The sequence below is a fragment of the Mastigoproctus giganteus genome, chromosome 4, assembly GCF_048544385.1.
Source record: "Mastigoproctus giganteus isolate SK-2022 chromosome 4, ASM4854438v1, whole genome shotgun sequence".
In the NCBI taxonomy this organism is placed as follows: Eukaryota; Metazoa; Arthropoda; class Arachnida; order Uropygi; family Thelyphonidae; genus Mastigoproctus; species Mastigoproctus giganteus.
In genome coordinates this window covers 195,180,954-195,196,340 of record NC_143578.1, presented here as the reverse complement: position 1 = coordinate 195,196,340, position 15,387 = coordinate 195,180,954, and the positions used below count along the sequence as shown (strand labels likewise).

At 40.1% G+C, this 15,387-nt stretch overlaps 1 protein-coding gene across 3 annotated transcripts in view; it reads left to right on the top strand.

Moving 5' to 3' along the window:
- Letm1 (Leucine zipper and EF-hand containing transmembrane protein 1) overlaps window positions 1–15,387 on the top strand; it is a 163,941-nt gene that overhangs the window by 145,741 nt on the left and 2,813 nt on the right. For 2 of the 3 annotated variants that reach the window (XM_090371114.1, XM_090371115.1), the window contains one exon: window positions 333–410. The exons of the other annotated variant lie outside the window; for it this stretch is intronic. In XM_090371114.1, coding sequence (XP_090227240.1) covers window positions 333–410 — 78 coding nt within the window. The remainder of the gene's footprint in view (window positions 1–332; window positions 411–15,387) is intronic. 3 annotated transcript variants of the gene reach the window in all.

The window sequence follows — 15,387 nt, the reverse complement described above, 5'->3', positions numbered from 1 at the left end:
ATTGCTGGATATATGTAATCGCCTTAATGGCTGTTTTTAAGTTGTTGTCCCTTTTTTGATAGGCAACTATTAGTACAGGTCTTGTAAGCCTGAAGCTTGTTTGCTCTAAATTATTGTAGCGTGAATATCTTTTAGAGAATGAATATAGAATGTAACAAAAGTCGAAATTTAGAATTAAAATTTGTTTCTAATCTTTACATTTTATTTTATGAATGTAAAGTATATTTGAAGCTCTGATGACTAAAAGTGCATCCCCAATGAGTTAGGATTTTTGTAATGTGCGTCAGAATTATAGCAGGATATTCAGAGCTTCATTTCATCATTTGTTTCAGTTAGATACACAGAGCAGGCACACAACTGTCACCCTGGGCTTTCATGAGTTTTATTATCAATGGAAAGACATGTTGCTGGTGAGTTATTGTTATGATATGTTTGTTATTTCAATTTGAATATGTGCTTCTTTAAATTAATGAAATTTTGTTTAAAATTTAGGACTATTGGCCTACAAACAGTCTTATATTGCCCAGAAAACCATGCTTTTCCCCCCCACTTAAGTGAAGTTGTTTTAGATTATAATAAATAAGACTAATTCTGACTGCCCTCTCCATCTTCCTTCATTTTGGATGTATTATAAAATTTAAAAGGAATTTTAAATATCATTTATTAGTATAGAAATATTAATTTATTATGCAATTGTGTACAAATGTTGATGGCTGATTGATTACTTATTTATTTTTTTTAGGAAAATGGATAATTATTCTGTGTCAACAAATGGCTGATATGTTGGTGCATAAAAATGAATCTGCTGTCAAGGAATACCTGATAAATTACATTCTCTTCATTACAACTTAATACTTCTTAGAACTTAGGTCTGTGCATAGATTCCCCAGTAAATTTCATAAATCATGGAGAATTGCACTCATACTAGAGAAAAAACATGGAGACTGGTTGGATAAAGAATTCACATTTACCTCAAGTGTTAGTGCGATTTCTGATGACTGCAAATGCTATTAAGAAATATTCTGTTGACATTACAAAGAAGACATACGTTGATAGCATCAATAAAAGTAGAAGGTGACAAAATGCAGCAGATGGCAGTTCATTTGAAAAAATCTTGTCAAAATGATACTGTTATGGTTTTTGCAGGAAGCCATAACATATGCCTCTAAAATTTGTTGAGCTCATAAAAGTTTGAACATTTTAAATTCTTTTTGTGGATATGTAGAAGATTAAGCTTTGGCACTATTAATGGATGCAAAACTGTTAATGTCAATGCCTGTTATTTTAATTTGCATGAAAAAGCTAGAAATACTGATTTATACCCACTTTATAACTCAGTGATACATGCTAAAATATGCTGCCACTCCAACAAAGAAGCAGCTTCTGTCACCAAAGTCAAATGTAGATATAAAACTAAGCCTTACTTTACCATATGAAGAAACACACAAGTATTTCTTCCACTCTGGAATCATAATCACTATTGTCATCAGTTAGCAGCACAACTTTATTAAGCAGGTGAGATTGTTCAGGATGTAGGGAATACAAGCAACACTTCAAATGTATACAATCACAGTGAAATGATTTTTAATTTCATTTGTTTCCCCTTCTACTTATATGGAGCACAGTGCACAATCCAAGGTTATTTTATGGAGAAAATCAGCGATCTTCTACAAAATAGTTAGGGGGTTACATTCTTCTACAAAATATTTGATTATGTTCAGGGGCAAATAAATAATCTGCAGCCAAGAATATTAAGTACCGGTTCTAGCATGCTTCTCCAAAACAGATGAATGACATTGAGAAAGTAAAGAGATGACCAGTGCATCATTTAATGCACAGTTTTTGTTTAACCACATTACATGCATAGATCCTGTCAACTAGAATTGGCAAATTGGCAGGTAGTCAAGCGAGACCAGCCAGAATGGAGAATGAGGAAGCAAGATGTGCTAGCCAAGTTTAAGGAACATATTGGGATTATTAGTTGATTAACCTAGACTACATGAAGTTCTTCCAATGACAGAAATGTGGCAACCTTTTTTTTAGCTTTGCTCTAATTTCTAGCATAATTGCACTTGATGAAGTTCTTATTTGAAATTTGCAGTAATGAAATTCTTATTCCATAACTTGCAGAAATATAGCAAGTTATATTTTAAGGGGGAAGAAATCGACTGACTCATTTGATGAATATTCTATAAATATCTAAGTATTTTGTGTAGCAGAATATTTAGATATTTTGATTATTATTGTCAAGAAGATTCTCATCCATGGCTCAGAAATTATACAGGCAGCACTTGATCCATTTGGACAGCGCTAATATTTCATACTCACCATTAGAAAGACACAATATGGCCCTAGCAGCCTATGTGTCGTTAAACTCAACAACAACATTTGGACAGCGGTTCAAGGAAGCACAAGAACTTAGAATAAGAATGTTAAAAGGCACAGGGAACTGAAGTGTTTATGTCAGTACCCATCAACTGACTTTATTAATCATTTGTTTGGTTTCATCTGATCCACTAATGTCGAAAGCCCACAAGATGTGAAAAATTGAAAATAGACTAGTGTGACAATGGCAAACATCTAGTTTTTAAACATCAAGACAGTCGGTAGAAGGCAGCTTCAGACTTCTCAAGATGTAGTAACAACTACATATTTGAAATTCATAAAACTTTTTAGATTTATTTAGATGCATTGTGATAAGTTTGTTATAATTTGTAAACATGCTTTTTAAATAAAATAATTTTATACCAATTTTATGTTCATTTTGGGCCATACTGGGGTCTTGCAGCACTTTGCTTGACTCCTCACTGATGAAGAAATATTACTAAGCCTGGTATGTACGTACGTACGTAAATACACACAGACTAGTATGTTCCATATCATCTCTAACAATGCATTCTCAGTAATGACAAACAATAAATAAATGGCAATATATGTATATATGTGAGATATCTAATGTATTTACAGAAAAAATAGATTTTTGGCTGTGTACAAAATGATATTTTTATAATAATTGTAAAATATTATAAATATTATCTAGTTTGCTTAAGCCTGAAGTGTTAGCTCTAAAACTTCAGACTTAATTTTATTTGTCTTCAAAAGAAATCATTAGTAACTTTTAAAAGGGCATAAATATATGAACACTGATTTAGATATATGTGCTAGAGTAGATGGAGGGGCTTTAAAGTATTCTTTTGAAGTGTGTTATTTGAAATAAAATCCAAACAGAAACAGTAAATTATTGTTTAACATGCTTTGGAACTATTCATTTTCATTATGGTAGAGTTTTCTCTTGGGGAATGGTTTTCAAATAATGCAGCCACTGTTACAACTTTTATTTTCCATGATTGATAATGAATTATTTAACTTTTATCACTGCCATCCATTGAAACCATGAGTAAATAATCTGGGCTGGCCCATTCTTTTTTGCAGAACCAATGACTGTAGGGAATTCTGATAAAGTGAGTCATCATCTACAATTATCATGAAACAATAACTTATGTGGTCATAGAGCATAACAACATTTTTATTGTTATTCAATTAGTCATTTCATGTATAATTTGTACTGAATGAGGATATGGTTTCACACAAAATCCAGTGGACAGGCCTACAGCATAGGCTATGTGTTCACGTGCCCATGCTTACTGACTGTCATTGACCTCTTTCTGCACTGAGCATGGGTTCACTGTTCCTGGACATTGGACAACAGGAAAAGAGTTGCTTGGTCTGATGATTCCATCTCTATTTGCTGATGGATAGGTGCATGCTCAATGGTCAGCAGTTGAACAGCTGCAACCAGACTGCACAGTTGGGCAGAAACAGACAGGCAGTGGTATTATGGTTTGGAGGATATTGTCATCACTGAGTCCCACTGAGCATGCCTCACTGTCAGATCCTATCTTGGTATTGTTTCTGACCAAGTTTAGCCCTACATGGTGACTGCATATTCAGATGGCATTGGACTCTTCAACAAGTCAATACCCCATGTCACAAGGCCTACATTGTTCAGGAATGGTTCGAGATTCATGTCCGAGCATTTTGTGTGCCTCCCTGGCTGCCAGATTCCTCTGACATCAATCCCATTAAATATTTGTGGGAAGTGTTGGTTTATAAGATATTAAAAAGTGAATGTATCTAAGCTGAATTAGTGTTAGAAAAGACGAGAAATAAATTTACAAAACTAAACTACAGAAAGAAAAAAGAATTACAAGATATTTAAATAAATGAAAGAAAAAAATTTTTTTTTTTTTCTAATCTCTTGATCCTGTCTACAGCTTTCAGAGTTGTCTAGTTTAATGTCCCTTCAGAGCTGCCAAATGTGTGTGGTCTCTCTTTGACTGCCAACTCTTGAATAAATTTAATTGGAACCTGTCAGATTTTTATATTAGCTCACTGTCAATACAGATACTTGCAGTGGCTCTAAGATGCCAAATTATTTTCATTATAAAAATTTAATTTTTAGGTTTTTTCACTTTCATTCTGCTTCTATTCAGTTTCCAGGGATTTCATTCTAAAATTGTGTAGTTAGTGAGCCAGGCTTGTGAGAGATGGAGGAGGCATTTTCAGTGATCCTTCCCTTTTTTGTCTTTTCCCACCCATCAGGGAATATTTCCTTTTTAGCATTTGCATACACTCCTAAAATGTACATTAGATCATCCTCTGGGGGTATAAGGGTGAATATAATAAATAGGAATGTCTGTTTGTCTCTGTTTAATTAATTCTTCTTCTTCAATAGGAGCATTTCCATTTATAATGGGTTTCTTCAGCCTACAAGTTATTTTTTGGTAGGAATTTTTTCCTGCAATAAAGTGCAGTTCAAGGTGTCTTGTCTTCAGTTAAGGTCTTCCTCCTCCTCCTCCTCCTGGGTCTTCCTCTTCTTCCAGAAGGTATCCATTCCAGGATAGCCTTTGGATATCTGGTTTCTTGCATCCGTTTTACATGTCCATACCATGTTAAATTCTTTTCTTTGATAGTGTCAATAATATTCTTTTTCACTTCCATTTTCTCTCTTATGTCTTCATTCCATTATCTGTCTCTTCTAGAAGTTCTTGAATAGAAGACTTTCTACAATCGTTTGAAATATAAGTTTCTTTGTTTTATTTAGGATATTTTTGCTCCACAGAACAGAATTTAACATGCCAATAGCCTTTCTGCCATCTGCAATTGTCTTATTGATCTCTACTTGGGATGATCCATCACTTTCTAAGATTAATCCCAAATATTTGAATTTAAAATCTTCAATATTTAGACTGTGTCCTGATCTTGAAGACAAAATTTGTCTTGCTAAAATTGATTTTTAGACCCCATCGTTTATATTCCTCAAACAATTTACGACATTAGCATGAGCATTAGTAGAGGCATATGATGCAAGAAAGTAATCTTATGCAACATCAGCCAAAATAAAAAAAAAAACCCCACTCCCATTTCACCCCCTCCGTTTGTTCAAAATACCTGTCCAGCTCAGCCTTAAATTTATTTAGGCTATCAACTTCCACAACAGGGGATGGAAGTCTGTTCCACCAACCATCTGCTGGCTAAAGGCAAATTTCCGCACATCTATCTTACATCTGGTCCCAAAGGAACGAGTTGTTGTTGTTGTTGTAGTAGTAGTGGCATGTGATGCAAGAAAGCAAATGTATGAGCTTATGCAGCATCAGCCAAAAAAAAAATCACACCATTCCCTCCAAATGCCTGTCCAGTTCCTCCTTAAATTTATTCAACCTATCAACTTCCACAACGACAGATGGAAGTTTGTTCCAGCAATTAACCACCCGCTGGCTAAAGGCAAATTTCCGCACATCTATTCTACATCTGTCTTTTCTTAATTTGAATTTATGCCCCCTTAGGTTCGTAATCTGAACAAGTGGAAGGATCCCATCAGAATTCAGCGTGCTGAACCCATTCAAGGCCTTATATACCTCAATCAGATCACCGCGCAGGTGCCTAGTCTCCAGCCACTGCAATTTGCAGAACTTAAGCCTCTCTTGGTAAGAGGATCCCTTCACTCCCCTCACCAATCTTGCCCTTCTCTGTACACGCTCAAATAAATCTACATCCTTCCTAAAATGAGGCCTCCAGACCTGTACGCAGTACTCAAGGCGTGGCCTGATCATTGCCTTATACAGAGGGATAATCACCTCCTTTTCTCTGCTAGCAAAATTCCTATATATCATTGACAAAACCCCATGACCTGCCCTGGCATCCTGTCTACATTGCTCAGAGAACTTCATATCTGACTGCACAATTACTCCCAGGTCTTTTTCATTTTCTACCACCTTAAGTGTAGTACCACACAGTTGGTACGTTTCTCTGGGGTTACTTCTACCCATATGCAGTACTTTGCATTTGTCAAGGTTAAACTTCAGTTGCCACTTCTTAGCCCATCTGTGGGCACCTGTACGTGGTGAGGGGACTTCCCAGTGATGCTGCTGGACTTCCAGACTAGCATCACTGGGATCCAATGCCCACAGCCCAGGTTCCAGGCTTACATCATGGAATCTGGCGTGTTTGCCGTGCGCTGCGACCCATGGAAATTCGGAAAGGGGGATCCTGGTGGTTGAGGGGCCCAGCTTCAATACACCACTTTGGCCCCTGCTTCGACAAGACGGGTGGTTCTGGAAGGCCCGGCTAGGATCAATCGGCTAGTAGGTTCGCCTGCGAGGGTCAACCGTGTCAATGCCACGCCCCTACCCTCATGGTCCGAGGGACAGGATTTAGGCTGGCGGCGGTGCGGGTATGGTGTCTGGGTAGCCCTGGTGTCCCACTCCCGAGTGCATTTATTGCATGCCGGGTAGTGGGCGTTCCTTTGGGCTCCGTGGTGGGTGGGGAGCCCGGGCACTGAACCATAGAAAATCTCTATGAATCCTGATAAACAAACTACTTCAGGGGCCCCAACCCGGTCCCTATCTGAAACCATTGACAAGGATACAGATAGCAGTATAGCTAAAAAGAGGCAGCGAACAGAAATATCAACAGGGCCTGTTCCAAAATTTTTAATCATTCATTCTACCAATGAAACACCGATTGGTAAAATGTCACCCTTTTTTATACAAAAAGGGTTAGACGGGTTAGCAGGTTCACCCAAATCAGTTAAGAGGCTCCATTCTGGAGACCTTTTAATTGAATCAAAAACTGACAGCCAATCCAAGCAGCTACTTCGCGCATCGATCGGAGGAGTACCCGTTACTGTAACACCACATAAAACACTGAATTCATCGAGAGGTGTCATTTCAGAATGGAACCTTCTCGACGTAACCGAGGAGGAAATCTGCTTGGAATTAAAAGCACAGGGAGTTACTGCAGTCAAGAGAATTAGTGTGCGTAGGGATGGGAAACTAGTTAAAACCAGGAGCATTATCCTGACTTTTAACTCTCCCAAACCTCCTGATGAGATTAAAGCTGGGTACATCAACTGTCCAGTACGTCCATACATTCCGAACCCTTTACGGTGTTTTAAATGTCAGAAGTATGGACATTCTCAAATGGCCTGCCGTGGAGTCCTTGCATGCGCCCGGTGCGGTGCAAAGGACCACGAAACAACAGCACGTTCAGCCACTAAACCCACCTGCATTAACTGTGAGGGAGAACATCTGGCCTATTCAAGGGCCTGCCAGAGGTGGAAAGAAGAAAAAGAAATTCAACGGCTGAAGGCAGAGCTAAACATATCGTACCAGGAGGCAAGGAAAACAATGAAACCTGTCAACATCAACAAACCTACCTACGCCCAAAAGGTAGCAGGGAGGTGTTCCATTGGAACACAGACGGACATGTCCATCCGTCCAAAAGAATCCTTTACACCCATCGCACGTTATCTTTTAAGCTCCCAAAAACCTGCACAGAAGGACCAATCAGCTGCCACTCCTATATCAGTACCTCCTAATGCTCCACAAGTAACAAAGGTAATTATGAAAGAAAAGAATAAGAAAGGGGAAGTCCCCCCTAGTACCCAAGAAAAGATGGATGTCGAGCAGAAGGAGGTACCCGAAGATTCAGTCTTGGAACTCTTTGCGGAGGAAGAAATGGATACGGGACAGCGTCCATTCTTCCCCAAAAAAAGATAAATCCAAGACTGATAAAAGTAAGCCTTCAGCACCTCGGAAGCCGCCTGATGGACCCACCAAGCCAAAATAATTCCATTGTAGGAATTTAGCCATTGTCGTGGATTCCGGCGAAATATTGATGACATCAAGGCCCTCCTGCAAAAGCACGAGCCAGTTTGCTTTTGCTTGCAGGAGACATATCTAAAGGCAAATGATGATCCCACCATGCACAACATCACATTTTTTCGAAAGGATAGAATTGCGGATGGCTCTGTACATGGGGGAGTGGCTATCCTTCTGAGTAACCAGACCCCAGTGCAGCCCTTGCTAATTACAACCAGCATAGAGGCTGTTGCAATTCGCCTTTCAGTGGGATTTTTATTAACTGTGTGCTCCATTTATTTGCCACCTGGGATTGACATTTCCCAGGCAGACCTTGATGATCTTCTAACGCAGCTGCCTCCCCCTTTCTTACTTCTCGGGGATTTTAACGGACATAACACCCTGTGGGGTATTGCTAACATCAACGGAAGGGGACGAGTCATAGAGCGTATGCTCAATGACAATGACCTTTCCCTTCTAAATACTGGAACAAACACCTTCTTCCACATGCCTACCCGTACTTTTTCTGCCATTGATCTCTCTATCTGCTCCCCTTCTCTACTCCCTTCACTCACTTGGGAAGTGGAGGAGAATCCATACGGATCACTTCCCTGTGATAACCTCGTTACACAGTGGGAGACCATGTCTTCCCTTCAGGTTACCACGGTGGAAGATTGATCAGGCTGACTGGACTGCCTTCCAACGTCAGGCAAATTTTTATCTTAGCACGGTCAGTCAAGAGCCTATCAATGATGCAGTTAAGTACATCACAGAAAATATTGTCCAAGCAGCTGCGAATGCTGTTCCAAAAACATGTGCCTGGTTTCCACCATTTCCCAAACCTTGGTGGAATTTACAATGCACAGCAGCAAAAAAGGCTCAAAACAAAGCGTGGGGGATATTCCGCCAATATCCTACCACGACCAACCTTATAGCCTTTAAACGTGCACGAGCCAAAGCACGATATATCCGCTGTCAGAGTCAAAAGGAATCGTGGATCCGCTTTACATCATCTATTAACCAGTCTTCCAACTCTAAGGTAGTCTGGGATAAAATCCGGAAAATGAAGGGAAAATATACATCCCACCCTTCTTCAATCCTAGATTATAATGGATGCGCTATTGCAGATCCAACTGCAATAGCCAATTCTCTTGGGGAAACATTCTCTAACATCTCTGCAACATCGTCGTATTCCCCAGAGTTCCTGGTCCTGAAATATAAAATCGAAAAACAGGCACTTAACTTTAAATCTAAGAGCATTTATCCCTACAATGGTGATTTCACTATTCAGGAACCGAAAAGAGCCCTCGCTCTTTCCAAAGCAAGTGCCGTTGGACCAGATGGCATCCATTATGAAATGATTAAACATCTTTCACCAAAATCTATGGATTGTCTGCTCCTTCTGTATAACAGAATCTTTACTGAAGGGCAGTTTCCGGACTCCTGGCGAAAGGCAATCGTTCTTGCCTTCCCTAAGCCAGGAAAGGATCCAAATGTCACCACCAACTATCGTCCTATTGCTCTGACTAGCTGTCTGTGCAAAATCCTGGAGAGAATGGTTAATTCTCGTTAATATGGTATCTCGAATCAAATGACCTTCTCTCCAACATCCAGTGCGTCTTCCGAAGGAACCGGTCCACTTTGGACCATCTTATTAGATTGGAAGCATCCATCCTGGATGCTTTCCTAAAACGTAAACACTTGGTGTCGGTGTTCTTTGACATGGAGAAAGCGTATGACACAACTTGGAGATTTGGCATCTTAAAAGATCTGCATAGCCTTGGCCTTAGGGGGGGACTCCCCATTTTTATTAAAAACTTTTTAGCCAATCGATCTTTCCAAGTTCATGTGGGATCCTCACTCTCTCGTTCCTTCAGCCAAGAGGAGGGAGTACCACAAGGATCAGTATTAAGTGTCATGCTTTTTGCCATCAAAGTCAGTTCCATCACAGAACAACTTCCTCCAACTGTAAACTGTGCCCTCTATGTTGATGACTTTAGCATATTTTGTCAGTCATGCAACATGAGGGTTATTGAAAGACAACTGCAGAAAGCCATTGATCGCCTTAATTCCTGGGCACTTGCTAATGGCTTCAGGTTCTCGCCGGAGAAGACCGTTTACGTACACTTTTGTCGCAAGCGTAATCTTCATCCTGAACCTGAATTAAGGCTTGGACAAAATGTTATTCCAGTAGTGTCAGACACAAAATTCTTGGGACTTGTGTTTGATAAAAAGTTGACCTTTCTCGAACATATTCGTCAACTTCGTACAAAATGCACGAGGGGACTCAATATTCTCCGCTCTCTCTCGTCAACGCGTTGGGGAGCAGATCGATGCACCCTACTACGGCTTTACCGTGCACTTGTACGACCCAAATTAGACTACGGGGCCCGGGTATACTCTTCAGCCAGAGACAGTGCCCTTCGATGGCTTGACCCTGTCCATCATCAGGCCATCCGTATCGCTACTGGAGCATAACGCACATCTCCTGTCCAGAGCTTATACGTCGAAGCAAACGAACCATCATTATCCCTTCGACTTAAGCAGTTGTCTTTAAACTATGCTTTAAAGTTGAAATCCCTGCCAGACCATCCTAGGTGGACATCCGTTTTTGAGCCACGTTGGGAAAACTTGTACAATACCCATAAGACTGCCAACCGACCTTTTGGCATTCGTGTCCAAGAGCTATTCAGAGAGTTTAACATCATGGTAGACAAGGTTGCACAAACACGAAAAGAAATTCGTCCACCCTGGCATGCTCATCCCCCACCGTGCGACTTTTCCCTTAAGAAATGGGTAAAGTCTGAGACCTCATCATCTGTCTACCAGAAGCTCTACTCTGCACACCAAGCTGAGCACTCAGACTTCCTGCCCATTTACACAGACGGCTCGAAGTCTGAATAGTGCGTAGGATCTGCTGCTGTCTTTCCGGACACTATAATATCTCAGCAGATTCTTCCTGAATCCAGCATGTACACTGCAGAGCTGTATGCTATAGAGCTAGCCTTGGATCACATTCGAACTTGTCAATTCCAAAGGTCAGTAATATATTCTGACTCTTTGAGTGTATTACAGGCTTTATTATCTCTGAGACACAATTCTCATCCAGTTCTTTGTCGGGTTCAGCAGAAGATACATTCTCTTCATGAATGCAAGTTTGATATCCGCTTCTGCTGGATTCCTAGCCACATTGGGATAAAGGGAAATGATTTGGCTGACGCTGCAGCCAAATCAGCAACACCCACTCATAATTGTTGCCTGTCAGTCCCCTATACAGACTACAGGCAAATAATACGCAACAAGATATATTCCCAATGGCAAGAACTATGGCACAGACAGAGAACAAATAAATTATACCAAATAAAGCCTAATAGAAACATGACAGTCTAGTCTGCGCAGGAATCGGAGCGAGGAAGTTGTTCTTGCTCGACTCCCCATAGGACACAGTCATTTGACACATTCTTTTCTGCTGAGAGCGGATGACCCTCCTATGTGCGAGCCTTGCGACACCGTTTTAACTCTAAAGCACATTTTAATAGATTGCATTCATTTTACCCATGTTCGCAATATACATTTTACCGCTTTTACTCATCCGACTGAGCCTTATACACTCAGTCAGATTTTATCAGACAACGACCACGTGTCGGCAGTTTTTAAATTTTTAAAAGCTATTAATATATACACACATATATAAATAACAATTTGACGAGGTAACCTTTTTAAAGGTTACCAGAATTTATCCTTATTGTTATTTTAATCGTTTCTTGGCACAGTATAACCTTAGTTGTTTTTGCGCCAATAAACCCAAAATCAAATCAAATCAAATCTTAGCCCATCTGCCCAAATTATCTAGATCCTGTTGCAGTAGCACACTGCCATTACTGTCATTAACAACCCTGCCAACCTTTGTATCATCTGCAAACTTCGACATTAAGCCTAATATACCTTCATCAATATCATTGATAAATATACAAAACAACAATGGACCTAAGACCGAATCCTGTGGGACTCCACTAATAACATTAGTCGAAGAGTAGCACCCATTGATTACCACCCTCTGTCTTCTCGCACTTAACCATCCTTTTATCCATTGTAGCAACTTACCCTTAATGCCATTCTGCTCCAATTTGTACAGTAGTCTTCCATGCGCAACAGTGTCAAAAGCTTTCCTGAAATCCAAATATATGATATCAAAATTATATTTTGCATCCAGTTCCTTTGTAACCACATCATAATATCCTATCAAATTTGTCAGACAAGACTTTCCCTTAACAAACCCATGCTGTGTCTGAATTATTGCTGCAGTCTTGTCTAGATGATCCTGCAATGCATCTTTAACCAGCGACTCCATTATTTTACCCGGAACAGAAGTTAAACTAACTGGTCTGTAATTACTCGTGTCACCCTTCGATCCCCCTTTGTGAATTGGGGATACATTTGCACATCTCCAGTCCGTTCGAACCTCCCCTGAGTCCAAGGGGAGGTTCCCACGTTGTTACTCTGTTGTTAGGGAGACAGGGAATATATTGTGTAAAAAGGATAGATGGAACAGGACCAGGGTATGTCTGCCAGGAGCAAAAGTTGATGACGTTGTAAAACATATATCATCTTTTAAGGGCACAAAAGGTGATATTGTTGTGCACATTGGCACCAATGACATTAAGAGTAGGAGATCTGCAGATTTACTTAACAAGTACAGGTCAATGTTACAAAAAAGTCGTGAATTAGGGTTAAACATTGACAAATGCAAAGTACTGCATATGGGTAGAAATAACCCCAGAGAAACGTACCAACTGTGTGGTACTACACTTAAGGTGGTAGAAAATGAGAAAGACCTGGGAGTAATTGTGCAGTCAGATATGAAGTTTTCTGATCATTGCAGACAGGCTGCCAGGGCAGGTCATGGGGTTTTTGTCAATGATATATAGGAATTTTGCTAGCAGGGAAAAGGAGGTGATCGTTCCTCTGTATAAGGCAATGGTCAGGCGTTATTGGTGAGGGGAATGAAGGGGGATCCTCTTACCAATAAAGGTTTAAGTTCTGCAAATTTCAGTGGCTGGAGACTAGGCACCTGCGCGGTGATCTGATTGAGGTGTACAAGGCCTTGAATGGATTTGGTACACTGAATTCTGATGAGATCCTTCCACTTGTTCAGATTACGAACCTAAGGGGGCATAAATTCAAATTAAGAAAAGACAGATGTAGAAAGATGTGCGGAAATTTGCCTTTAGCAGATTACAAGCGGGTGGTTAATTGCGGGAACAAACTTCCATCTGTTGTGGAAGTTGATAGGTTAAATAAATTTAAGGAGAACTGGATAGGCATTTGGAGGGAATGGTTTGATTTTTATTTTTGGCTGATGCTGCATAAGCTCGTACACTTGCTTTCTTGCATCACATGCCACTACTACTATCTGTCTTTCCTCAATTTCAATTTATGCCCTCTCAGGTGATTATTCTGAAGAAGAGGAAGAATCCCATCAGCATTGAGCATGCTCAAACCATTCAAGGCTTTATACACGTCTATCTGATCACCCTGTCAGTGCCTAGTCTCCAGACGCTGTAATTTGCAAAACTTAAGCCTTTCTTCGTAAGAGCAACCCTTTGTTCAGTTCGCTAATCTTGTTGCCCTTTTCTGTACTCGTTCCAGCAGCTCTACATCCTTCTTGAAATGAGGCCTCCAGACCTGGATACAGTACTCAAGGTGTGGCCTGACCATTTCCTTATACAAGGGAATAATCACCTCCTTATCCCTGCTAGAAAAATTCCTGTTTATCATTGACAAGACACCATGAGCTAGCTACTCTTGCAGCCCATCTGCACTGCTCAGAAAACTTCATATCTTCCTGCACAATTACCCCCAGGTCCTTTTCATTCTCTACCACTGTCAGTGTAGTACCACAGAGTTGATATGTTTCTCTTGGGGGTTACTGTTTCAAATATATGTAGCACTTTACATTTGTTAATGTTAAGATCCTTTCCAGATCCTGTTGCAGCAGCATACTGTCAGTAGTGTCCTTAACAACCCTGGCAACCTTTGTATCGTCTGCAAACTTGGACATTAAGGATGTCCAAGTTTGCAGACGATACAAAGGTTGCCAGGGTTGTTAAGGACACTACTGACAGTACAAAGATGAACCATCATCAATATCATTTATAAATACAGAAAACAACAATGGACCCAACACTGAACCCTGAGGGACTCCACTAATAACATTAGTCCACGGTGAGCAGTGTCCATTGATTACCCCTCTCTGTCTTCTCCCCATCAACCACCCCTTTATCCATAGCAGCAATTTGCCTCCAATGCCACACTGCTCCAATTTGTGCAGCAGTCTTCCATGTACAACAGTACAAAAGCCTCTCTAAGATCCAAATATATAATATCAAAGTTATTCCCTGCATCCAATTCTTTTGTGATTACATCATAGTATCCAATCAAATTGGTGAGGCAAGATCGTCCTTTAACAAAACCCTTCTGTGTCTGAGCTATAACTGAATTCTTGTCAAGATGATCCTGCAGTGCTTCTTTAACCAGTGCTTCCATTAATTTTCCTGGAACAGAAGTTAAACTCATAGGTCTATAATTACTTGTGTCAGCCTTTGATCCTTCTTTGTGAATTGAGGTCACATATGCACATCTCCAGTCTATGGGTACCTCCCCTGAGTCCAAAGAAGCTCTCATAATTATGGCTAAGGGTTTGCATAATCTGCATCTTCTAAGTCTTGTACTATCACCAGCTGATCATCTGCAAAAAGTAAATTGTGAATATAGATTTTCTTATTGATCGGCAATCCCATTTTATTGCATTTTTTTGACTGGGATCTTAGGCAGATGTCAATATAAATTTTGAAAAGTGATGGTGACATGCAACAGCTTTGTAATAAGCCTTTTGAAGTGTGAAATTCAGGTGACAAAGTTGATCCCACTTTAATTCTGCATCTGTTATTCCTGTTTGTTTGTTATTTGGTTTTTAGAAACATTAGCAACTAAATCTATATCGCTCTGGGGATATGCTGTGGTAATTCCCTAACCTTTCCGCATTCTCTGTATTTGGTGGTCACCGGCTCGAACCCCTGTCTTATCAAGATGCATGTGCTACGCACTGCTGCTCATGCCCACCTGGCTACAGAGGCACCTTATTCCTGGAAATTGTCTTAATAATGATAATCAATTGTCCACCAATATTTGCCTCGTTCAGTGCTTCCCACAAGTTTTCTTGGAAAACTGCCATATGCCTTTTCAA